Here is a 27297-nt window from a genome sequence, read left to right as displayed (position 1 = left end):
GCAACGCTATACAGTACTGTACTGTACTGTACAGTATTTTATTATTATTTATCTTGGTGCGTACTGTACCCGCAGGCGCAAGCCAGTCACGTACAGTATAGCACAAGCCGGTACGGTACACTACTGTAAAAGTAGTGTACAGTACTGTATATCAACGTTGCTGCACACTGAATTTCTTTTAATTGCAACACTACTCTAAATAAACGAACGCCAGCAATCAAGATGAAGTTTTTGCTTGTCATTGCTGCTTTATTCCTAATTTCCTCGGATGCCTTGGTCAGGTAATGGAGTCAAATGTGTTTTATGATATCATTCACTTCTGTGTAGCTCAAATTCAATCAGAGAATAGCAATGTATATGTTAGGTAGAGACTAAAACTCGATCATGAGCAGCTTTCTTTTCAACGTGTCGTACTCAATGGATGTCAATTCATTGCATCATACAATTAATGAAGAAAAGATGGAGTGATGACGAGTTAGGACATGATCTGTGCTGAAATAATGCTGTATTCATGGATATTAAGAAATAGTTTTCATGCTTGTCATGTCCTTAGTTTGCAATAAGCATTGAGACGACGAGTAGCTTTCCAAATTACTATCCATATTATCCTCGTGCGTATAATACTGTATTCTATTCGTTAGGTTTTAAACAGGGACGGCTACGGATATTGGCTTTTGACCGCATCTGTTAATATCAAAGTCATGTCCGCCTTTTGTCCTAATACTACTGCGGGATAGTTACTCATGTAATTTATCTCTCTATACATCATTCTATTTGGCGAGGATACCTATTTTCCATGCAACAAATCACTAATAGACTGTATCGCACATGACTACCTTGTAGAATAGAAACAGACGTAATGCGTGCATTGTTCAGAAACAGTCGGCAGTGAGAACTTTCGTATACCGACAGTAGTTGTTGATCTTGTTTTATTCAAGCTAATATTGATCGCTAAACATCAATGAAACCGATAATCTTGGAAGCAATCGCGCTTTCCATTCTATCTCACTGAAAGAATAGACGCATACGTGATATAGCATTGTCGGAAATGTTGAAACTAATATACGAGTAAACATACTAATACTAATAAAATGAAATACTAATTGTGTTCCTGGCAAAATTACAATACATTTTGCAGTTGCTTTAGAGTAGTGCATGCATCAAATCTCCTTCCTAGTAACATTTCAGTTGACCAATTTTTGTTACAAAATGATGGAGACTGTAATGAGTAGTTTTTACCAAGACAGCAACGTCAATCCCGTTTTACTATACTGTACGTATAATGACACAACAATAGCGAACTAGCTCACCTCATACCGCAAGTTGCGAGTACATACTGCACTTTGATAGTGGATTATATTGCAGCGATAATGATCGCATTCAATTGATTACTGTCTTAAATATTTTACAATAACAGGGTTCCACTGTACAAATTCAAAAAGACTCCACGTGAGCATTTGGCTGAAGTCGGAATAACGTCGTCCATGCTCAGTGAGAAGTATGAATTAGGAGCTTCGCGAAATGCTACAGAAATGTTGAATAACTACCTGGACGTACGTTTCTAATTTTAATCCTATAGTAATTGAGGAATAATATTAATATACAAAAATATCAACTAGAAAAACATTATGCAAAGTATATCATCGGTACTACAGTAGTATACGATTATCATCTATAGCTACTGCTTGGGAATAGATGTTATAGATATAATTGCGATCAAGCTATCTAAATATTGCAATCCATTATCTTTAGGCACAATATTACGGTGAAATCTCTATTGGTACTCCTCCACAAAAATTTAAAGTTCTCTTTGATACTGGTTCGTCCAATTTGTGGGTTCCATCATCCAAGTGCTCGTTCCTGAATATCGCTTGCTGTAAGTTGAATGAACTGTTTATCGTATTAGCTATACCGCATGTTGTTGTATAAATGGGCTTTTAATTGGGTACGACATCATGTTTAATTAGTATTTATCTATCCATAATTCCAGTGTTCCACAGTAAGTATGATCATAGTAAATCCAGCACTTACAAAAAGAATAGTACCAAATTTTCGATCCGATACGGAACTGGCAGTTTAACTGGATTCCTTAGTGTAGACACCGTCAGAGTAAGTGAAAATATCCTAGTGGTAGAATAGCATTTGCTAATTTGTAAAATAATTATCTAACCACATTCTACACTTGCTTTTCAAAAATGTCTGTATTAGATCCAGGGCGTCAGTGTCAAGAATCAAGGTTTCGCCGAAGCAGTTAGTGAGCCCGGTCTGACGTTTGTTGCTGCTCAGTTTGACGGTATCTTGGGTATGGGCTATCAAGAAATTGCAGTTGATGGTGTGCCACCAGTATTCAATAACATCATGGCGCAAAAACAAGTTGGAAAATCAGTATTCTCCTTCTATTTAAATAGGTTTGGATCACTGTCTATAAACTGATATACAAATACGTTTGGCTTTTGATAACAAGAATGCGAAATGTTCCTTATCAATAAATTTGTTCTAAAAACTATTAAATGTAGAAAAGAAGGTGCCAAACCTGGTGGGGAATTAATCCTAGGTGGATCCGATTCCAAGCACTATTCTGGAAATTTTACATACCTTCCAGTAACGAAAAAGGGCTACTGGCAGTTTAAAATGGATGGGTAAGTTATATATTCTGAATTTGGTAAGCATATCAATGAATAGTTGAAGTAAACCCATGTCTACTTTTTGGCTCAATGCTATAGTATTAGTGTAAAGGGAAAAGGTAGCTTCTGCAAAGGCGGTTGCCAGGCGATTGCAGATACCGGTACCTCACTACTTGCTGGTCCAACAGCTGAGGTCAATAAAATCCAAACTTTGATTGGAGCAACTCCACTTCTCAATGGAGAGGTAAATATCAGAGATTTTAAATTTATCTGATTAAACATTCTAAATTGACTGTGATGATTGACCGCCACTCATATTGTTTAAATGTGTTTAGTATACCATTGATTGCTCAAAAATCTCCAGCTTGCCACCTATTACGTTTACTCTTGGCGGTAAAAAGTTTACACTGACCGGAAAACAATACGTTCTCAAGGTATTATAAATTTAATTAACTGTAGGATAATTTGCTTAATATTGTCCGGAAATGCTTACATCATTAGATGTACGAAAGCACACCTCCATTAGATTATTTGAAGTACCGCCTTAGTAGTACTGGGCTGAAATTAATCCGATTTATTCCTTTAAAATGTGCTCGATATCTTTCAGGTAAGCTCATTGGGGTTGGATGTCTGCCTTAGTGGATTTACTGGTATTGATATACCAAAACCAAGAGGACCATTGTGGATTCTTGGTGATGTTTTTATCGGTCAATATTACACTGAATTCGACATGGCCAAAAACAGAGTCGGCTTTGCAAAGGTCAAGAATTAAATCTACTTACCCAATAACTTACAAGCACGGTTAATTATTAGATCCCTGCGATTGAGGCGTAACATGGTCATAAAAAGTAGCGTTGTATTAAAACTTTTACGCTATTCTAATATTTAACTAGAGGATATCCTTATTTGCTTTAATGACACGTTATTATCAATGCTATTCATGGCTAATTAGTTCATTAATCTGGCAGCAAGAACTAAAAATCCCTTCGGTATTAGCCTTTTTGTTATTATACATAATAATAATTATAACGAACCGCTCCAATTTCTGGTGTCTGATCATGATTTTTTGTCATTATCGTTGTATGTGCCAGAACGCATTCCGGTGGAATGTAGTTAATAAAGAGATTTAATTAAATATTACGTGTGTCTTTACAAATGTGCCAGGCTTGAAGTATGAAATTGTATAAATATGCGCGATTACATGAATCATTACAATTTGAATGGAACAAACAAGTATATTCGGTTAATACTATTCAGTTATTGGTGATATGTTTTCAAGACTACCGTTGAACTCTTAGGAAATCGTGCAAAGGATTTGACGTCAACATGTAATCTTTCAAAAGACTTAAATTTAAGTTACTGTATAAGAAAGTATTAATTATTATTATTCCCTTATTTTTTACCTTACGGGTTCGTGTAGTTGTTGCAAGTAACATTCGTTTGATCCTCAGTTTTAATCAATGAAGCATTGTAAATCTACCCTTGTATCTACGATTAAATTATACTTTATGTTTGAAGAATTTGTACTTCAACCTTGCCTATTGACTCCGTTCTTGCTAATCCTATCAATTTAAACAAGGGTTGGGAACTATCGCTTTCTCCGTAAGCTTAGACAGGGTTAGTTAATAACTTTTATTATTAATTAATTGAGCGCCTATTTTCTAAGTATTCCCAGTTGAATAGTTTTCGTAATTCAATGTTAGAAAATAATTATGCTGTTAAAACCATCGGATTCAGTTTTGAATTCAATCGCTTCCTTTTCATTTTCTGACTATGATCACTTTTGCTTTATTTTATACGTTGCATAGTCTGTCGCTATAACCTGTTTCTACGTCATGAACTAATAAATACAATTAAATTTCTTGACCAGATAAAGTATCACATCTCGCACTTTCAGTAAATTTTATAGCAAAGAGCAAGCTATTGCTTTACATCTGCCTACGTTATCAATAGGAGACATCCGATGATACCGTTATTGACGATATCATAGCACAGTAGAGAAATAACATCCTACTGTAAGCTTAATTGCACACCTATCTACTAATGATCTAAATATGAATGAATCATAAATATCACTTTCAAGCCGAGCTTTATTCTTATCCTTTATCAATCGTGCTATAACGATTGTTAATAATTATCAACATAATATCCTGTCGTGAAATAATATTCTGCGCTGATATCTTAACAAAGTAGCAGTACATGAAAGTAATTTGTATTGTTCACCGTATCAATTACTGAATTTTGCATGCATCAACATCTTTATTCCTGCTAATCTGAATAATTTCTTTTTTGCTTTACAAAGAAATCATCAAGAGAGTATTTTAACAGAGAATATTCAGATATAGCCATAAAAAAAGACTACTGTATTAATCACTATAATCATCCCTCTATAGCCGCAATACAATAGCTATTTCGGACAAAGAACCTGGAACACATAATTTAATTAGACAATGGTTATATTTGTCGATGTTGTTGGTTACCTAGAAGGAAGCCACGGAAGGAATATTAATTAAATAAGTTAATTTGTAAGTTCAGTATATGAATTAAGTATTGTCATTCGAGCACTTACCAATCAATATCATCAATATTAATAGCAAATTGTTTCGTAACAGTAATATCATGGAGCGATGCTAAATTAGTTCATTACAGGTTATATAATGACATAAATGCATTTTGATCTGTAAGTGTAGGAAAGTAAATACTGTTTACTCAACCGGACAGATTAGTCATTCTGCATCATTTCGCGTTTAATAATATCTCCAAGTTAAGCTTCTCCTATTTTGTTTTTGTTTTTTTGACGTCATCTAGATGATAAGTATTAGTTCATCAACCTAATCATCGAATAGCAGTGATTATTGTCATTATGATAATACTGGGATAATTGCATTTTACATTCTTTATATGAGCATAAATTTACAAATTTATTTTATGTATCATAGCAACTTTTATCACCTAAATCAATAGTAATCATCCGTTAAAATCACGTGCTTGGAAACCTAGGGAAGCAGAAGGTCAAGTCCCTACTCTATCAAAACTAGCATGCTTCACCCTATAAAACCTATCACCAAGAATCGAATGCGTTAGATATCATTCAATCATCGTCCTCTATTAATAGATGATACTTAATATTGGAAAGTAATAGACCGAGTGATTCATTTGTGCTGTGTCAACTTTGAGCAAGAATTAAAAATCACTTTCTCCGATCTGATCGCCTGTTACTAACACTGATTGATCATCGCAACAGTTTTAGCATTCAATTCATCAAGAGTAGAATCGTATCGAAAAAAATTTATATATATTGTAATCCTAAAATCATTAAGGAAGTCAAAATGGGTTGCTGTACTATATGTTCGCGATTTTTTCTTATAGTTATCTCCATCGTGATGATTTTATTCAGTATATCAATCATCATTGCAGCGGCAATTATTCTATCTCAATCAGACAACATTGCAGCTGCATTGCCTAACAACATTCGAACGGTAACTGTATCAGCCATCTTGGTCATTGTCGCTTGTGTAATGATGATTTTCTCTGGCTTTTCGGGTTGTGGTGGAGCTTTCAAGAGAAATTCTAAGCCATTATATGTCTATGTAGTTTTTGCTGCTATCGTTTTAGCCATGTCAATCGCTGGCGTTGTTATTGCTGCTATCAATAGTCCACAAATTTCTTCTGCTATCGGTCAAGGATTAACTAATGTCGCCACTAATGAATATGGCGATCCAAATCGTCAATCAATTACTACTGCAATGGATAGATTACAACGACAATTCCAATGTTGTGGCGGCAACAGTCATCTTGAATATACCAATTCGTTGTGGGCTAATACTTCAGCAACTAACGCAACAAATTCTAATCCAGTCCCATCATCATGTTGCATCAATCAACAATCTCGATGCGGTCAAGACCGTATTAGTAATTCTGTGATTTATACCAACGGTTGCACAACCGGCTCTGGATTGAGCGCACAATTTATTCTTAACAGTGTTGTAGGAATGGGCATCGCAGTTTGTGTAATTCAGGGCCTTGCTATTTTATGTGCTTTAATTTTACTCCATGATCTTGTCTATAACGAAGGCAAAGGCACCCATTCTACAACTAAAGTAGTCATTATTAAAGAGCAAGCAAGTTAATAGTAATGCATTTTATGTAAAGGTCATTTTAGGCATATCTGAATTTATGAACATGTCATTGTGACGACGTTTGGCCTTATAAAGGAGGGCAGATATTCTTTCTTAGCCTGAACTAATAGTAGATGTTGACTATAGTCAGCAATCATTTGTATTGCTGAAAACATTTTTTCATAATAATTTTAATATTTCGTCAATGGAAAATCACAAAAATAACTAGATGAAGGTGTCCTTATTACAATTTGTTACTTTACCTATATAAAACTGACAAAATTGGCAAATTAAAACAGTTTGTCTTTGCTTCTATCTTCTAATCCAATTTAATTCAATATCACGGCAGATACCATTCGATAACATGTAAATGTTGTCTTTAGTTATCGTATCCATCTGTCAATTTGACTGTTACATAAAGAATAAGATATTAAAGAAATGATCTTTTAAAATGCTACTCTATATTAATTATAATCGTTATACGATTAATATCTTGTCCTAATATCGTAAATAAATGATTGATGATGCGATAATATGACTGTTATGGTGAGATTAATTCAATTGTCTCTTTCTTTTCATTTAACTACGCCAGATGTCAAACACGTAATTGATAGAATGTATCAGTTTCAAAAAAGAATCTATCATCAATCTTGCATAATAAGTCCTTATCTAGCTTCACTACTACATAAAATTATCTTGATACTTCGGAATACAACCATATGTTACATCGCAAAAATAAATCTGTTAATTCTTCAGTAGCAGTAATGGAAATTAATTAATCCGATAAATTTTACACATTTATAAATTAAATACTTTACAACTGTACACACTATTGAAGAGATCGGCTAATAAAAATTTAACATTTATTTTCCAATTTTTACTCTGATATCTTCCGTCGTAGAGGTAGGACTATAGTGTGCTATCATAAAAAGAATAAAATCTACTACAAGCGTGTTTAAGTACAACAGAACTATACTCTTGACGTAGGATATTATTTATGCCCTGTAATTGAGCCTTTAGCATTAAAGAATGATTGCAAATAGTCTTAAAGATATTCCATCGCTAAGTTTATGTTCTTAACTTTCTACAACGTTTTCATTCGGCTAAACTCTCTTTTCTGCCATTGTCTTTATCCATATATCCATCCATATTATTAAGCTATCGCGGAGAAAATAACGCATTTATCTTGATTTTTAGATCAAAAAGTTACTGCAGCAATAAATATCCGATATCTTCTTTCATAAATTAATATTATTCGATACCGCTTTAATATTTCAACGACTATAAGAATTATAGCCAAGCCTTATAATGATCAACGCATATTTAGGAATTATTGCACTTTGTATTTTGCCTAGACTAATTCTAGATTATCCGTAAGTTGTTTAATAGATAACACGAGAATATGGTGCAAAATCTTTTAATCGATCTAGGAAATTATGCGTCGACTACTTTGTCGTAAAATCATGAATCATTATTACCTGGACAACGCTACTAACAAAGATCAACTTCATATTTAATTAATTTCTTCATATAGAAATTTTCGTATCAAACTATGAATCTTGCATCTAAAAACAAAAAGATCTAAACTTGGAAATATAACCAGCATCAAAAATTGAGTAAAATTGGAAGTACTATAAAAACCGATTATTGCGTAAAGTGGACTCTATATCAATAATATTCCCTTAAATTTATAACGCTATTTCCGGATACATCAGTCAATACCGGAAAGAAAGCCAATATTTAGACTGCCGTTAACATTAAAGACTTCTCAAGACTCTGAATATCTATCTTAATAAATGACTATTTCTACTGACAAAATCTTGCATCAATGAAGTCCTATCTTTGATAGAAAGATCTTCAAGCAAATACCTTCAATCCATGTTCAATTGATTTCTCATATAGATTTCTTATTAATTATTTTGCTAGTATTTTAATAAAATTACCCTTGAAATCAATTCTGGGGTGGATTTACTTGAATATATATCATAAACTCCTTTACTATTATCCTTATGATCTGAATCTCATCCGTTAGCTAATCAATGAACTCTTTCTTCTAATTCTTTGGATACTCTTACTAACAATATCTATGCTATTCAATATCGAAATACTGCAGATACAACAAGAGATAGTTCAAGTATAGCTATCTTAATCAAAATTTAGGAATTAGAATTAATAGTAAATATCAAATTCTAAGTAAGCTTTCAATTAATGATTTATCATGATTCCTCTTATATAATCAACCTTATAAATCAATCTAAATGGAAGTAAATTGGAATTTAGGGAACGGACGTACTTGTAGCAATCTGTAATTCTTAGTTATAAACAAGCGAAACTCGGAGATCTATTAATTCTATATTTGACATAAATCGAGACATCATTATTTATCTAAAATCACTTTACCCAAGTCGTCCCTTGTCGACAAACTATACTCTAGTTGCCTATGATATAAAGATGGTCTCATAACAATCTTAGCCTGTGAAGATTTATAAATTTATCTACAACAAGCAAATGCTATCTTTCTGAACCTATTAAAACAAAAGCCTTTGATATATTAATGTATATAGTTTAAATACACGCTACTATAACCGTATTGCAAAAGTTGATTATATTTTGCATACACGTACACTAGTAACAGTATTTTATAGACTAGAAAAAAGGTAAATTGTTATTATCGTCGCTAGGTAAATGAATTGTGTATAAATTAATTTAAAAATTATAATACTATAGATTTAATCATCATTTAATTAGATAATTTTTTATTCAAATATATCAATATGCTCCAGAATAAAAACACCTTCAGCTTATAATAGAAATTTCCTGAGAGACTTAATTACATTAAGATCAAGATTAAGTAAAAGAAGACTGTTACATTAAAAGTCTACTTCGCTTTAATAAATGATTGTTGTTAATTATGCCTATGAAATTAAGTATCTATGATTCAATGTGACACAAATTTTTTTATTTACTAATCAATCATCTAAACGTTTTTCGGTAATAAGGATAGAAATGATTACCATTTGATAAATAAACAAATAAACTGTATTAGAAAGACAAAGGAAATAAGTTTTACCTGCAAATCTTAGATAAAAAATAGATCATTTCTATTTATCAAAATATAATTTATTATTTATTTATCATCTGTTAATTCTTTCATTGAGTCTAGATCATTATCAGGTACGATGGAAAATTAATGTCTAATGTTAATTGAACATTAAAATCGTCTCTTCTAGATTTCGTATTCATAGAATAAATAGCTTTGCTGTAAAGTAGTTTAATTATTTTATTAGCCATTATCCTTATGCTAACTCTTCATTCACTAAAAATTAGAAAGACTATTGATTTGGGAAATTAATCCAGTAAATCGGTAAAATATAGCACAAAAGCTGCTTCTGGGGTAAATAGTATCACCTTCGTTAAATTATTTTCCATTAATCAGTCCTACGTTCATTATTTTCCTAAATAAAAAATTTCCAAGTTATACGCTAAGAATTCATATGCTGTGTTAATAAACATAAAAATCAATTCCATTTACATACTGAAGATACTCGTAAAAATAGGCGAACTATCTTCAGTAAGGTATCGCAATTAAAATTCTTTTATATTCATATCATTCATTAATTAATTATTAATCTATCTTATTTTGGAATAAGACTATTAAACCAAGAATCGTAATAATATAGTTATGATATCAGAAATCAGTATCGATGGCTTTCTTTATCAATCAAGATCAATTTTATGCTGTTCCCCATGATTGTGTTGACTGTTCGTAGAAGCTCTTTATACCTGGAAAGATGAAAGTAAATATATGTCCTGGGAAATCAATCTGACTAAAGAAATTCAATTAATGGTATTACCCATACATATCAATTAATCTAGTTATAAAGTACGCTAAAAGTCAAGAACATACGAATAATTGTAATTTCTTACGTCGGATAAATCTGTGCTATTTACTTTTAATTGGAATTGGAGACTTACGTAATTCAGTCACCCTATTGACTACTTACTTACAGAGTTATTATTGCATTCCATTCTGATTAGTGTAAAGGTTCTTCAGCTGAATTATTCATTTGTTTCCTAAACCCGTATTCAACTTATCGTATACCCTTTCGATAGCCCAACACGATATCATCGTAGAAATACACCTGGTTACTTCAAATTCGATCTTTAGACTTTTAATACAACAACAAGCCTTAAGTTAGAAGGTCCAATCAATTCTGTTTCATATCAGAGTCAACTAATGAATTAGCTAATTTAATTCCTATTGCTTCACTCTTTAAGCAGAGAAATGAAATGTATTCTATATGACAGTATATTCCTTTGTTACTGTAGGTCTAGATTAGTTAATTAGTTAGTTCAGCTCTGTATTAGATGGCTGCATTTTCTATTTGTACCTCAATGTGTCTTTGCTACAGCTACGAATTTATCAATTACGACAAACATTTTATAATAATTCGTTTTTAAATTTGCTATAGCCATGGTCCTCTACTAATTAATTATTACATGAGAGAGATTTCATCTGCTTTGGATACCCAATGTCAAGGTATTGTTCTATAAACACACTTTTTATAGCCGCATACGCTAATAAACTAGAGTTTAATGTGTTGCTATAGTTATCTGTATTATCGACAGGCCTTTAGCTCAAAAGCCAATATGAATCAGTTAGCTCAAGTTCAGTTTATAGCTATATCAGCGTTGATCAACGAAAAATTATATTAACAGTTTAAACAAAATTACGATACTGTGGTAATAAATTCACTAATTTAGAGTAAATCTGCAAAATAAGTCGTTATTGTTATCTAAATATACCCCAAAATATCTTTTCCTATCCTAATGATTTCAATGAGGTTACTGAAAATCAATCGGACTAAGTCTCTGTATTTTCAAGATAGAAAGCTAGCATTAACTAATAGAACTAATAAATAAAACTAAAATTAATTCAATTTTCGTATCTGTTACTTTATTGCTGTAAATCTATACATACAGTATATCTAATTAGAAAAATTGTTTCCAATCTAGTTTCAGGTAAAATTGATAAAATACTTTGTTATAAACATTTTTGTTGCATAAAATCATATCTTCTGACATAAACTAACAATTCATCGCGAAACATGTACATGAATAAGCTTTGGAGTAGGCAAAACTAAATTGTGGTAGCTTAATTATGAAATATTAAATTTAACGTAGCATCAATTAAGGCATTTGACTCTGAAAGCATCAGTTCTAGGTAATCTATTCTTGTAAATAAGGTTTAACAGTCTAAAAGTATCAACATCAAAAAAGCAATAAATTGGCATAACTCATATCGCTTGCCATACTCCAAAAATGTTATTATTAAGAAGATTAATGAATGATTTATTTCATTATAGTGTTAAGAAATCTTCGTATTTATCAGTTATATTACATAGATAAACTGTTTAAATTACATTCTTAACTGAAAACTGCGTGTAGAATGGAAAGAACAGTTTATACTGTACTTTGAATTTCGCTTTACTTACAGCCTATAACAAGGGATTTATACTAAGTAGATCCAATCACAGGCATGCAGTAGATCGCGTAATAGGACCCTTAGGCAGAATTTCATTCACAGACTGTCAATATTTTACTTGGAGCACTAATTATGTTGCATCGATAGCGATCGACTCCCTAGAAATATTCAAGATAAATAATTAACTTTATTCTATCTCTCTTATTTCATTGCAATAGAGCTACCTAGGTATCCTAATTTGCCACTTAGTGTTTGAATAAAATGATCAATCAATCTTTAGACAGTTATATTGTAGCACGATTGAATCAGAAATGACCAATACATTTACATATCCTGCACTGTACCTGCTGAGACTAATCTGTATAACAAAAGGGCCACAATTTAGCCATAAAATTGCTGTCGGTAAAGTGTAGAACCATGCCAGGAGTTGTTTTCTTTCAGGCACCAAGTCAATACAAAGACTATCCCTAACCAATAACAATCTTTGCTTGGTCAATAGAAAAGAGAATATGGCATTATAATGATGATGATAATGACAGGTTTCATTAAGCTCAAAATTAACCAATATCTTGACCTAAATCACATGAAATAAAAAGAAAGATTAGGGTGTGGATTGTAATTAACTTGAGTTATTACGGTCGAATTAATAAAGTGATAAATTGGTCAGATTAGTCTGCAAGCATTTCAAATTAAAATTTTATTTGATCGACATAGTCAACAAGTAGAGAAGCAGTTGGTTGACGCATCACTAGACGGAAATATCACCAATTTCAATCGAAGATTATCAGGTAAAGATATTTAGTATGAAATAAATAGAGCACCATCAAATCACACATTTAAATACAGAATCGATCCAAATGACTTTCGTCAGGATTTTCCCTACTACATAACTAAACTACATGTTGGTTTATTTCGATCTTGATGAGTACAAACGAGATAGACTTTCTTTTAAAATAAGAATGAAATTAACTGCAGTTTAATCTTGTTCGATGATCTCGATTTTTTCAAGTCATATTTATACCAAAAACTTCTCCTTCTATGGAAAAAATAACTGCCAACAGGCGAAATCACGTCCTAGCCATCATGTAGCTTTTTCCTTCAAAATAATGATTAATTAGAAGCGTTTAGCAAACTTACTTTAGAATGTTGACCATAAATGGCTTTATTTAAAGTCTATAAAACGACGGCTATTAAGCATATTAAATCTTGTTTCTGTTCTACATATCTTTATGACATTTTGATTGCTTTTTATTATGGTTAAAAAGGGGGTTACTTTCAGTAAGAAACAAGAAGCCTGTTAAACGAAAGCTTTTTATAGGCTATGAGAGCTCTAGATCGACATGATCGGGATAAGACAGCTACTGGTATTTTATGCCTTACTGATAGTTATCCTAATAAGAGACTGATGGGTGAGATATTCTACTACCTTTGCAGTTCTAAGTCTAGATAACTTTAAAAAAAATTCTTTTTTATCAGAATGTCTGCTTCACGCTGGAAAAGAGTCGATAAATTTCCTCAGGGCTTCATTTTAGTGAAACAATGGCTGGATTACATGCTCTACTGTTGCACTAGTGTCTAGGTCGGCGCCGTGTTTGCAATTCAATGCTTCGATGCTTTTCTGCCATGATGGTAGCATTGGAGGCAATCTCACAAATAGTGCTATGTCCAATCGTTATAGGCGTTTCTTACGATTTTTCTTCTCCATCGCGCTATTCTACTTTCTATCACATTTACTACACCGCTCCCTTCTAAACTGTTTTACCGTTATTTCAGTTTTAGTATCCCATTTTTGATTTACTACCGAACGTAGTAAGTATAACTAGTGGCTCTTTACCTTTACCTCCTCAGCCACTGGTCACCACATTATGGCTCATCTGTTTGAGCAGAAGTCTTATTCTAAAAATATTACTGCGGAGTGAGCATTGAGTTAGTGTACAGGATATCGCAATAAATCGGGAATTACAAAATAATATCATCCTGAAAGTAGCTGACAATAAATCTTTTCCTTTCTAATTTTTAAGCCCTTAAACCGATTAAACTTGTGTAATTTCTTCATGACTATTGCTAGAATCTTCATTTAATTTACTTTATTATCGCAATCTACATCAGATAGTTTAACCCCTGGTATCAGTTTCATTGCCTACGGTACCGAAGAAAGATTGGAGTAGCAGTAACTTAAGGCGTAACATCTTCATGACCAAGCCATTTTTATTAAGATAGTCCAAGCAATGTTACAGCTTTAGCGATAGCTGTAATTCCACATGTTCAATTCAAAAGGATTCAAACTAAATTAACATAAAATTCGAAATATCATTTTCATCCTTCATTTATTTGCTTTAATTATCTGCTACAATAATTGAAACACATGTGCCCTCTATAAAAAAAGTTATTCGAACCAATGTGATTACCATTTGCTATTATTCTTTGGTCGAACTTGTCGTCAAAGTAAAATCGTCATACACTAGGATTGCTTTTTCTCCTTACTGCCATAGTTTAAAAAAAAGGCATCAGCTTGTACAGTATCATCTGTAGAATAAATTTCTATACATTCATTTTCAAGTTTGGTCATAAAACTAACGTTAATGTATGTTCGCTACTCCAACTTCAAAATCGGATCACTCTATATTCTACAGCAATCGTTCTCCCTTTTTTCTATGGACTCTGTTAGTAAAAATACGGAAGCATATTATATAGAATGAACTTTTATGCATGCATAAAGAGATTCGTTATACAAACTAATATCAATATTCTTCTTTTAATGGGCTTTTTTATGATATCGATCTATAACACAACGACTTTTTAAGAAATAGCTAATTATGTAGGTTGATAGCTTGCATCAGCATAGGATTGAGTAGAAATCTGTACGGAAAATTAATCTTAATAGATAGTGTATATCATGATGAAGATGAATGACGATATAAGTAAGATCATTGATTGAACATTTATTTACAGTACATATCTTCAAATTACTCTCCAGATTTGAATGGCTGAAAAACTGTTTTTAATGATTCAAGGACACCCTTTCATTTAATTTAAACGCCCACCTAATAACAGAGTGGGCTATAGAAGTTTTCCGTATATGTTCTCTTATTAAGCTAAGTTGATAATACTTGATAGGCTAACAATTTATTCCACATGAAGATAATTAGTTATTGAATTACTTGTGGTTTATAAATTCGTGGAGGCCAAAATATATTCTATCGCTGTTTGAGATACTTATCAAAGGTATATAATCTATTACGCAGAGAAATAAATCAGTACCATTTCTTGATTTAAGTCGTCCTTTCAGACATTAAATTTACCCTGACAGTTATTAGCAAGTAAATATGATAATTTAATTGTAGTGAATAATTATTCAAAGGATACGGAGTATACAGCTCAATGGAGTAATGTAACGAAAGTATAGAAATTGAAAATTGGATTAGCATGTTAGTGCAAACAGGTATAAAATAGTTAACTATTCTGTTTACTTCCAATAGCTAATAGCTCTTAAAATAGCTCTAAGCAGTGGACAAATTTAAAGTTCTGCTATCCATTTAATAAAGGATAATGATCTTCAAATGAAGTACAAGGAATTAATCAGTCGACAGACTATATTCATACCACATTCTCGATTATGCCGATAAGACCTGCAGACTAGACATTTCATTTATCAGCTCAATAAATGAAGTTAAAAAATCTATTTTTAGTCGTTGATTCAATAACAATTAACTTTCTTGAAAATTTACTCAGCCATGATAATCCAGTGGATGATAACAATATCTGTAGTTACTACTAACTACTGAATCAAATTCTTTCTACCTCAAATGAAATTTAATTTTACCCCTATATTTATTTGTTCGTTGATCTCCTACTGAAATGTCTAATATGATGTCCTGCGATTATTATCGAAACTCGCAATATCGACTTATTTAGCAAAATTGAAAAGTTTGTATTTAGCCTATCAGTTCAATAATATTATAATTATTATTATTAAAATATTGTTCAGACATTATAGAAGTAACCCAGATTGCAAGAAAGATGCCTGTAATTGCTTTTAATGGCTGAAAAATTCATTCTACCCTAAGATAAAACCCTATGCTATCCAAAAGCTACTACTTATTTATTGATCTCTACAAGATACTTTTCATGTTAGATGCGATAATTACTAAAATTCGATTCTGTTATAGTTTTAACATTTAATCTGATTGATTCAATGAGTGATGCTTTCAGTCGGTACCGTAGCCATACTTAATCATCATTTAACGTTTCCAGTTAGGATTAGGATTGATGTCCATAGTTGATATAACGACTAAAAAATTCTTTCTACCATAACAAAAAACGTATTGTTACAGCTATTAGCTACCGAACTTGATCTCAAAGTGAGCAGAGATTTCGCTCAACTCTTCATATTGGATGTGACTATGTTTTAGTTGTAACATTTCAATATAATAGATTTAATGATGAATGCCATCAGTCAGTGCTGCAGTTATACTTAATCGCTATTTAGCGTTTTAAAGTTGAGATTAGGCTCGATAACCATGGTTGCTGGCATGACAGAAAATAATTTTTTTCTACCTTTTTAACACTAAAGTCAATGCTGCCAGCTATTAGCTACTTCATCTCTAAGTGAAATCTCTGTAATACAGTATACTCTTCACGTTCAATGCGTTGATTATCGAAACTCGAGGCATTTTAGTGGTATTTTAATGCAACTAACTTAATGAAGAATAATATCAGTCAGTATCGCAGCTATACTAAAATAATTGCTATTTTAAAATAAAGTTTATCACAAAATCAATGCTATCAGCTACTAACCTCATGATCTCTTATTAAAATCTATGTAATCCGGTGTGCTCTTCACGTTCAATGTGATGATTATCGAAACTTAATGCTCATTAGTTCGATTTCAATGTCATCAGCCAGTGCCATATTTAGCAACAATCACTATTGAATATCGATGTCCATGGTTACTGCCATGACTAAAAGACTGTTTCTACAGTAAGACGAAAATTGATAGCTATCTGTTCATTGATTTCCAAGCAAATATCTACAAGATGCTCTTCACACTAGATGTAATTGTTTTTATACCTCGATTTTTAACTCCATTTTAATCGTATCGCTTCAATAAATGATGGCGTCAGTGGGTGCCACAGCTCATTTTTTGAATGGCTTTGATATCAAAGTTACATTATTTAATGCTCTATTTGACGTCCTCACCAAATCGCGAGATGGCATTGACCTTTATTCTATTACTACATACTTGCGTTAAAACCCCTTTATCTTGCTGGATCAAGTCCATTTTAATTTCCAAATATGTATTCTGAATATATGACTTCATTCTCATAACTTGAGTCGAAAAGTAAATGACAGTCTTGAACCTTTCGTCCTGTCTTTCATATTCTGATGACGAGTGAGGACTAGCTATAGTCATATTTAGAAGTTATACGATTCCTTTGCATAGCACCTAAGTGTTAAATTGACGATTGATGAATTATATATAATTGGAAGTGCAACGTTAAAGCTTTATTCTGTATCAGACTTGATAGGTTAATCAAGTTCAACAAGTGATCAATACTTTAGTGACAACTTGAAAGCAACTAATTTTATTTTTTAGAACATATTAACTTGGGTATAAAAAAATAGACCTTTATTTGTATAGTAATTAAGTTATTCTTGAGTAACGTAATTTCTTTCTTTGTTGTAAAGGAATAAAATAACTGGGCCATCATGCTTAAATCAATCAAGAGTGTGGTGGTTGGTGATGGTGGCGTAGGAAAGACGGCCATGTTAATCACTTATACAACTAATTCATTTCCTGGCGAATATATTCCTACCGTTTTTGATAACTATACCGTTGATGTATTGGTAGAAAAGATGCCAATCCATCTGGGTCTTTGGGATACTGCTGGACAAGAAGGATATGATCGATTAAGACCTCTATCATATCCAGAAACGAATATCTTTTTATTATGTTTTTCAGTAGTATCACCTTCATCCTTTAACAATGTCTTACAGAAATGGACACCAGAATTAAGACATCACTGCCCTGATGCTCCAATCTTATTAATTGGAACCAAGCTAGATTTGCGTGAAGATAAAGAAGCTAATGCCTTTATGCAAGAAAACAATCAACGTCCAATTCCATTCGAAGAAGGTCGAAAGTTAGCTAAGAAAATAGGAGCAGTGAATTATGTCGAATGTTCAGCATTATCCAAGAAAGGTTTAAAAGAAGTATTTGATGAAGCCATCAATATTGTATTATATAAGGATGTTGCACCAGCCAAAAAGAAGAAAAAACATTGTAAAGTTTTGTAATTTCCAATCCAGTAGAAGTCTGTAACAATCTATCATGTAGGTTAGTTCAAGGGGAATAGAAGCGTCTAAGCCTTGTAGATAGACGACAATTCAAGTGCAACTACTTTATTTCATTCTTTATTCTAGCTTACTGGAATTCAATGATGTATATCTAATTTAGTACCTACCTAGCACTTATGAGCAGTTTTTAAGTCTAGCTGGAACCCAGTAATGTATATTTACAAAAGTATATAACACTTTTGCGCAGTTTTTTTAAGTCTAGCCCCAACTTAGTGATGCATCTTCATAATAGTGCTTACGCAAGAATGATACTTACTCTATAAGCCGTTTTAAAGTCTAGCTACCCTAAATTAAATGTTGTACTACTGACGTGTGCAACAACGATTGTTAAACTCCTATGCTACTGTATACATAAAGAGAAATTCTGCAATCTACTAATTTAAGGATAACTTATTCTGTATTGACTATAGCTTTTAGCGATTAGTATTATATTCTTCTACAGACTACATCTTGATTCTTAAATGATATCACTTACGCGTATTTCAAGCTAAGATTATACCATTCTATTTCTAATTATATCTTACTAGAAACTAGGAATCGTGTTGGGCTATTATCGCTAAAAGATAGAAATATTAGGAAAAGTAGTGAAATTACTCATTCAACTCTAAACTTGCTATCATAATATTATTTATATTAATTCTCTGGCCAGATTTCCCTTAATTTGATGACTTCAGCAATTTATCATTACGGTATTGGAAGTAATCAAGGCGCATAATGCATAATATCATCCATAGCAGATGCAGTTCTTTCGCTGTTATAGTATTTTTCAAGTTATAATCAACGGTTTTCTATCTATCAAGCGAATGTTATTTCGTGATTATAGTTTGCACGATACACAATTGCAACAGTTGAGATGTTTACTGTAAAAAATTGATTGGTTTAGAATTTTCTCAATGGATGCCAGCTTACAGACGACTGTGGATCAAAGTCGGATGATTAAAGTTTGAAATTGAAATTCTTCAGCACATCTATAAATAAATAACAATTGATATCGACTGATACATCATGACAATACCAGATAGTGATGACGGTAGACAGAGCACTGCTGTAATCCTTTCAAAACCAGCGTTTTAAAAGTGATGCTCGAATACCATTCCTAATAAACAATACAATATCTACAACTATATGCTATGGAATAACTAATCTTAGGCAATGTTATAGCCATTATGTTAGTTTAGGATTGCTATATGTTTATTGCATCGCTAACGAGAGAAAGATATTGTAACAACTCTCTAATCACCTTTGGATGTGAAAGTCAGCAAGGCAATTTAGGAAGCGAAATGCAATTATAGTATTTCAATATGGCTGTTGATTGTATCATAGAGTAATCTTGCAAATGTTATGTTCCATGATCAATATCACAACATTACTAATCACTGAGCAAATCCTTTTCGAAAGCATAAATTTCTGATTATCAAGATGTGAATTTCGATTTATTTTTTGATATTCAAAAATAACCAATAACAATATTACTAATCAATAAACTATTGGTAACTAATTTTGGGAATTTAATATCTGCTTCTTTTAGCTGTTTTACTATGGCAGTTAGGTTCCATATACTGTATACTCGTATCATATCATATACAAAATGTACAAACGATAATTATTTGCTTAACACGCTCAATTTTACTATAGTAACTTCTAATGCTTTAGTAAGAGTGATTATAACGATATTATGCTTAAGCTACAATTTAACAATCCTATGGACAATGCAAACTGGTTTTCAAAATGCTACCATACATCTGTGTCTAATGGCCAAGACTTTGATCGAATTATTACTGTAAAATGTATGGGGAATATCTTACCAAGAAAAGGAGAGAAATGAAATCACTTTTAAATAATAATATACGGTCTGGTAAATCTATTAAACAACGTATCACAATTTTCTAAATTTCTAGTGTCTTAACCAAAACCTCATTCTGTGAATCACTAGTCAGGCATTCAGTATCATAATTTCGATTAGATACGTACCGTATACGAGTATGTTCTTTCTTGCTTGCAATGCAATTGTATCAAAGTATAAGCCAACTAGTCAACACAATTTTATAGAACCGGTAAATGGTTTTGATGATAGATATGGTTAGACCTAACTAAAATTTTAATATTCCTGCTCCCAGCTTATGGTACTATTTTCGCCGACGAGAAACCCCGCTAAGTACTGGACATGTTAGTAACTCAAGAGTAGAGAAAACCTTTATTCAGTCGAAAAAAATAAAAAGTAAATCGCAAAACTTATTTCTAAATGAACGGTAGATCATCATCGTTAAAGCCAATTGTCAAGCTCCGTATTTGAATCGTATCTCGTGAGCAAACAAAGTCTATGTTGTCATTGCAGTTTGACGACAAATGACTGACCTGTTACCTTAAAATTGAGGAGAAAATGAAATCGTATATATCACAGCAGAACAGCTAATAAGTAACAAGAAAATGCTGTAGTGATTCTAGTTAGTGTCAATGTATATTTATTATCGACTATGCTAAAAATGATATTGACCGTTGATCAAAGAGCGCATAGTGCAACATACAGTATTAAAGATTAAAGATTAGCAACGTTCATTACAATTTTACGCTTTGCACTCTGCTTATACGGAGATGGTAGGAAATCTTGTTTTCCAATTTGTAAGACGTAGCTGACAGGAAATACAATAAATATCTTCCCTTCACTTTTGATGTCATTATCAACTCCTCCAAATTATGGGCGTAATCAAATTAGTGTATTGAGGTACAATCATTCAGCATACCTTCTACCTAGATGGAATAATTGATTCCGTATTTTTTCAGCATTCTTGCAGTATAATAATTAGAATAATTAGATTATGCTTGATGGTTAAGAATGGTGTTAAGTTGTAACATACAATTCAAGGAAAATTATGACTCCAGAGCATCGTATTATAACGATTCCATTATTGATAAAATCCTTAAAATAGCCAAATCACCTACTTCAATTGCAAATATTCACCTAACAAAGAGCTGTCCATACATTTCTATTATATTAACGCTGAATTTATTTCTGAGTCTTATCATGGCTAAGGCGAAAGCTCTCACCAAATATTCTCATGCGTTCGTTTCGCATCGCTAGTCTAGAGCACTAAAAACAGCAACACCTGCAGCTTGCCGTCCAGTATGAGTACGAGTCTATTAGACTCCGACATGACTCACTACTTGTTCAACACTAGGTGTTCTAGTGGTCGATCCATGACTGCGCCAAATGCACTTACTGAATGCTGAATAATCATTTCCTTTTTTTTACAGTATGCCATATGCAATGAGCGTTTGAGGGGCAAATGTCAAGTTAGTTCATGGGTTAAGCAAGTGTGCATTGATTGCGCTAAAAGTATGTTTTCTTTAAATCAGTCAGCACCAAAAATATGCTTTACACCAATCAAAATTTTTAGGGCCGTTGGAGGCGCCAATTGGAATATTCGATGCAACAAACGTAGGACACAAGCCAGTCCATTAACAACGCCAAAAGCATGCTTAAGACGAATCCATTTTAGGATTCGATGCGCCAATGCAATGGGTAGATACAAGCCAGCCCATTAACAACACCAAAAGCATGCTTTAGACAAATCCATTTTAGGATTCGATGCGCCAGTGCAATGCAATGCGTAGATGCAAGCCAGTCTATGGGGATTGCAATACCTACTGTACAGTGTACAGTACTGTGTCTATTAAATAGCCCTTGATTGCATCCAAAGTATGCTTTAGCTACGGAAAACTCCTCAATTTTCTCTTTTTTCAGACGTAAATACATGCCATTACATTTACACTTGGAGAGCACAAATACGATGCAAGCAGTCTGTTATCAGATTCGTAAACAGCTCTAGCTACCTTCGAAAGTGCGCTACTGTCTACTGTATTGGTACCGCAGTTTAAAACGTAGAGAGGTAAGAAAACAACGTGCTAAGCACAGTAGTGTAGACGGTATTCGCAAATATTATCGTTCAATTAAATTAATATACATTCTACCGCGCCCTTATCGAATAATTCCAGCAGTTTTCTTCCTAATGAGATTGTACAAAACGTTAACCTTAATTCCAGATATTGGAGCTGCTCCACTAGGTACATGCCATTTTCACCGTTGTAACCTACGGATCTGCATATCCAGGTAAAAAGCAATAGGCGTTTTATGCTGATTTAAGCAGCTCCAAAAGTAAAATAAGAGCATGTTGAAAATACTGTACAGTACCTAGTACCTATAGGCTATAGCATTAACTTGAAAATCGATATAAAAATAAGCATTATAATTGGCATTGATAAACTAACGTTGAATGGGAGGGCTCTTGACCTTTCCTAGATCAATTTTTGCTTGAAACTGTGATCGATATGCAGACGTCAGCATAGTGTGTGCATAGTTTGCATACAATGCATACTAACCTTGGTAAATATTGCAAATCTATCAACCGATAAAACGATATCATACCAAAAGATAATGTAGGAGTCAAACTATTTAATAATTAATTCATTCTTTGGTAGCCAAGATGAATCATTATTGTCTTAATTTCATTAAAGTATGCTGTACTAGAATCATAATTGATGTTGAAGGTGCAGTATTGTCTAGGTGTTCGTAAGTAGCTCGAAGCTTAAAAATTCAATATTTCTCCTTTATGTAATCTAATAGAATATCATCTATCGAATCTGAATTGAAGTTATTGCCTAATCTATGCAATAAGATCAAATTAGATGAAAAATGTTTCTACTGGACATTGCTAGCAGATGGTTTAGAAGGGGGATTGCTACTTTCGTTAAGTTGTATTGCACCTTGTTAGTCTATTTTTGCGATACTGCTTGATGTCGAAAATAACAACAAGAGAGGACAATCAACCTTGTTCAATCCAGCGATTCTACGTCGTAGTAGTGTTGACATAATCGTATGCTGTCCAGTAGTACTACACGATAATTGAGTTATTTTGGTCTAACCAAATTGTTATCGAATTTCGATGATAAGGTAAGGTAATTATCTTCTAGACTACGTCAAAATAACTTTGGTATCCATCTCGATACGTCATTGAAGCTGTAATTAATCAGGAATGTTTACATACTTGTAAGCTAGTAGAGGAATAGAATAATGGAAAAAACAGATAAATAGTGAATATAATTGATTAATTACATTGCACACTTTAATGCATTGTACACCCTGTAATATTATTAGTCGAAACTATTCAAAACTTCTCAAAGATCTTAATTAAAATTATAGGCTGCGCTCTGTTTACTATCTGATTTGGTGGTAGATCACTCATACTGTAGTAACTTTAGTCGTAGTAATACGCATTTATTGCCTTTGGCTATTGCATATGGTATCATAACTGGTAGCCAAGAGCCTTCATGAACGCTGTTTGTCAGTTTCTTATAACACTTGTAAGATCCACAGGTGTATTCTCAATTGAAATCGAAAAATACATCATTCCAGCCCAAGTGTAAGCCCCTATAAAAAGTCGGTGATTAATATTTGACGTCCAACGTGAAAATTTAAAAAGCTGCTCGTATTTACCTCCTTCGTTGGCTTAGCTCGAGCGCAAAAAAGAATCCTAGTATAGGACCATATTTCACTTAAATCAATTAGTCGATTGATATGATGAGAGCTGCTAATTGAAAAATAGGATTTATACATGATTCTTGGAAATTTCAATACTAATTCACGAAAAATATACGGTATTGGACAATTGAAATAGTCGCTGGTACATTTTTTCAAGAAACTAAATTAACATTAAACAAGCTTAATATTGCAGTTGCATTAAAGTAGATTGAGGCAGGCTCAAATACCGATCAACAGTACATTTCACTTATTGCAAGCAAATATCTCGTCCACAAAATGGAATCAGTAAAGTGTGTTATTGTTGGCGATGGTGAGGTAGGAAAGACATGTTTATTAATGACTTATTCGACAGATAATTTCCCTGGTGAATATATTCCTACCGTATTTGATAATTTTTCAAAGAATCTCATGATTAATGACAAAGTTATTAGCCTTGGTTTATGGGATACCGCTGGACAAGCTGAATATAGTAAGCTGAGAGCGATTTCTTACGATCAAGCTGATTTGTTTATAATTTGTTTTTCTACGGTAAATCCTCATTCTTTTGACAATGTGCGCGATGTATGGTATTCAGAAGTTAGGCGCTATTCACCTAATACCCCTAAAATATTAGTTGGCACAAAAACAGATCTCCGAGAAGATATCAACGTACTCAAGGAATTGAAAAAAATAAACAGCAGGCCCATCTATCGCAGTACAGGTCTAAAATTAGCTAGAGCTATTGGTGCTATTCGATATTTTGAATGTTCTTCCTTTAATCGTCATGGCCTAAAGGAAATTTTCGAAGAAGCGACGAAACTCGTTTTAATTCGACGAAAGCTATGGCCGAAGAAAAAAAATTGCTGCCAAATTCTGTAACTTAATGTACGTACATATTTACAATCTTAAAGATCGCTATGGACATTTTCTGTAGCTTAAAATGAAAGTATTTCTTGTCAAAATAAGTTGAATTGCTTTTTAAATGATTTAATTAATCCGCCTTGATAGATTTGGACGTGGAAATAATAATAGCATGCGTTGACTATTGCTTATAAAATAGCTTTTGTAAAAATGATACCAAGTTACGAACATAGATCAGAACCCTAGAACTAAATTGAAGTCGCTTACGTTGAATCTTGGAATAGTAGCAGTTCCTATACTTTTAAAAGTCAGCAACTACTGTATTATAGTGAAACTACGCGACCTTTTGATCTATTCATTTGATGTTTGCATTTGTGCCATTTACCTTAATATATTGTCGTAACATTGGATTGACCATATTTTATTAAATAGCGCTCAAAATATCATTCGGTAAATGAAATTACGGAAATTATAGCATACTTATTTTGAATTTAGCTTTACTACTAAATTATTAGTGTAGATATATTCCGGCATTACGAATCTATCTTCTGTAATAAATGAATATAGTAATTGTCATAATGGTGAAGTTGACAACCCAATTTTTGGCTATAGTTTGGAAAGTTACTACAGAACGGAAAATATCTGAATAGGTTTGATGGGTTATTTTACATCCATTGGATAGGGCATTAATATAAGATAGTAATTTCTATCGTTAAACTACTGCTGTTATATAGCGTATACTTTATTAGATGCAATAGCGTTGCTTATAAGTTCGCTTAGATGGTAGATGAATATGCATCAGAATGTTTCAAGTCTGAATTTGCCTATCTCTAATATTAAATAAGATCTACATCCCAATCAACAAATTGATACTACGCAATATATGCCGTAAGCATGTAGTTTAATGAAAAATTTAACGTACTGTATATATTGAATGCCTTTTATCAAAAAGATGAAACTGCTACTAAATTCGTTTATGTTGTTATTTCGTATATCGTTGAATATAAAATAAAATGTATTCGTTATGCAAAACAGCCAATAGAGACTACGTAAAATGTGTAATGGAGTATAACATAATGTAAAGTACAAGTAGAATTAGCGAAATACCCCAAGCATATACTCTACTAACAGAATATCCTGCTGGTGATATTTCGCGTACATGTACTGTTATTAATGTGTCAATTTTGAACACTGACGATGTCTCATAGTACATTTTGGATATGCACCTTGGCAATATTTGACCTCTATTCCCCTGCATCATTTTATTGCTTTCACTCTTGCTTAATTTACAGCCAACTGAGGTGATGGGATATTGATGAAATTACTATGCAAGTTTGCCTATCGAGAAATTCGAGTTTTTTTAGGGGTTCCACGGACTCCTCCAAGTTTGGCTAAATGAAAGTAGTCCGTAGAATTTCCTACACAGCGCTCAGTAGCTAGCGATGCATGTGTCTATAGGATACGTATACAACCAGTGCTGGAATCCTTTTCTAGCAGCTTAATAGAGCAGTAAGCCAATCTATAAATCCACTTGAATTCTATATATACTTTCCATTATAATTAAAACTAGTCTGTTATGAGTTGGTGAGACAAGAAACGAATTTTCTCCATCTTGCATAAGGAAGATTACGTCATTGCTACGGTGTTAACAACAGACGTAGGTAGTGTCCTAGTCTACTGTACCGGATACAGTTCAATACCATACACAGATCTCTATAGGCTCTTCTATCGTCTTCTTGTTGGACTGCCATATCGAGGTTCGGGTTGTGCCCTCAGCGCATACATTGCTGTTTATTTACCTATCGGAAGGCATCGCCATTTTTTCAATCGCGTTTCGTCCCTGATTACTCGGTGATCTGTTTTATTTCCCTTCTATTTATCTCGGCTATTAGTCAAGGATCAACGAAGAAAACTTGAAAAGTCCATTTGGATCGAACTGAAAGTCTTTTACTGCTATAAAATTGTAGTATACTGTAGTATTGAAATCTTCAAGGTAATTCCGTGATGATTGTAAAATTTGTCTGTCAGTGATATAATGTATAGTAAAGTAAAAAGTACTCAAGCATACTGTAGTTTTGCGAAGTAAAACAAGCAATATTAAGATAATCTAGCTGTCAATTATCTTTGAATTTTATGGCTTTATGGAGATTGTGTCCCTGTTCAAAATTTGAACGGGTAATGGACCAGTCATTATAATCATACAAGTACGCATATAAAGCATGTTTTACACGACTGATTGCCAGATGTGACGACTGCTATAATCGAAATTACTTTATTTCAGGATTATTTGTGCATATCCAGTACGTAATGGCATCATCTGATAGTGATGGAAAAAAT

General features: G+C 32.8%; 4 protein-coding genes across 4 annotated transcripts; all 4 read left to right on the top strand.

Moving 5' to 3' along the window:
* Positions 1-222: 222 nt before the first annotated feature.
* Positions 223-3759, top strand: TRIADDRAFT_36909 (expressed hypothetical protein; the record flags this gene model as incomplete). Its single annotated transcript, XM_002108474.1, has 9 exons — positions 223-281; positions 1418-1553; positions 1753-1876; positions 1991-2109; positions 2209-2408; positions 2517-2639; positions 2724-2868; positions 2960-3058; positions 3232-3759. The coding sequence occupies 9 exons, from the start codon at positions 223-225 to the stop codon at positions 3394-3396; spliced, it is 1170 nt and encodes a 389-aa protein (XP_002108510.1). The 3' UTR covers positions 3397-3759.
* A 2194-nt stretch (positions 3760-5953) lies between these two features.
* TRIADDRAFT_19533 (uncharacterized protein) lies at positions 5954-6754 on the top strand (the record flags this gene model as incomplete). The annotated part of the gene is made up of 1 exon (XM_002108473.1): positions 5954-6754. One exon carries the CDS (start codon positions 5954-5956, stop codon positions 6752-6754), a length of 801 nt encoding a protein of 266 aa, XP_002108509.1.
* An 11182-nt stretch (positions 6755-17936) lies between these two features.
* Positions 17937-18524, top strand: TRIADDRAFT_20140 (uncharacterized protein; the record flags this gene model as incomplete). The annotated part of the gene is made up of 1 exon (XM_002108472.1): positions 17937-18524. One exon carries the CDS (start codon positions 17937-17939, stop codon positions 18522-18524), a length of 588 nt encoding a protein of 195 aa, XP_002108508.1.
* A 5872-nt stretch (positions 18525-24396) lies between these two features.
* TRIADDRAFT_19073 (uncharacterized protein) lies at positions 24397-24978 on the top strand (the record flags this gene model as incomplete). The annotated part of the gene is made up of 1 exon (XM_002108471.1): positions 24397-24978. One exon carries the CDS (start codon positions 24397-24399, stop codon positions 24976-24978), a length of 582 nt encoding a protein of 193 aa, XP_002108507.1.
* Positions 24979-27297: the final 2319 nt, after the last annotated feature.

This window comes from Trichoplax adhaerens, genomic scaffold (assembly GCF_000150275.1).
Source record: "Trichoplax adhaerens TRIADscaffold_1 genomic scaffold, whole genome shotgun sequence".
In the NCBI taxonomy this organism is placed as follows: Eukaryota; Metazoa; Placozoa; class Uniplacotomia; order Trichoplacea; family Trichoplacidae; genus Trichoplax; species Trichoplax adhaerens.
This window is presented reverse-complemented; position numbering and strand designations above follow the sequence as displayed.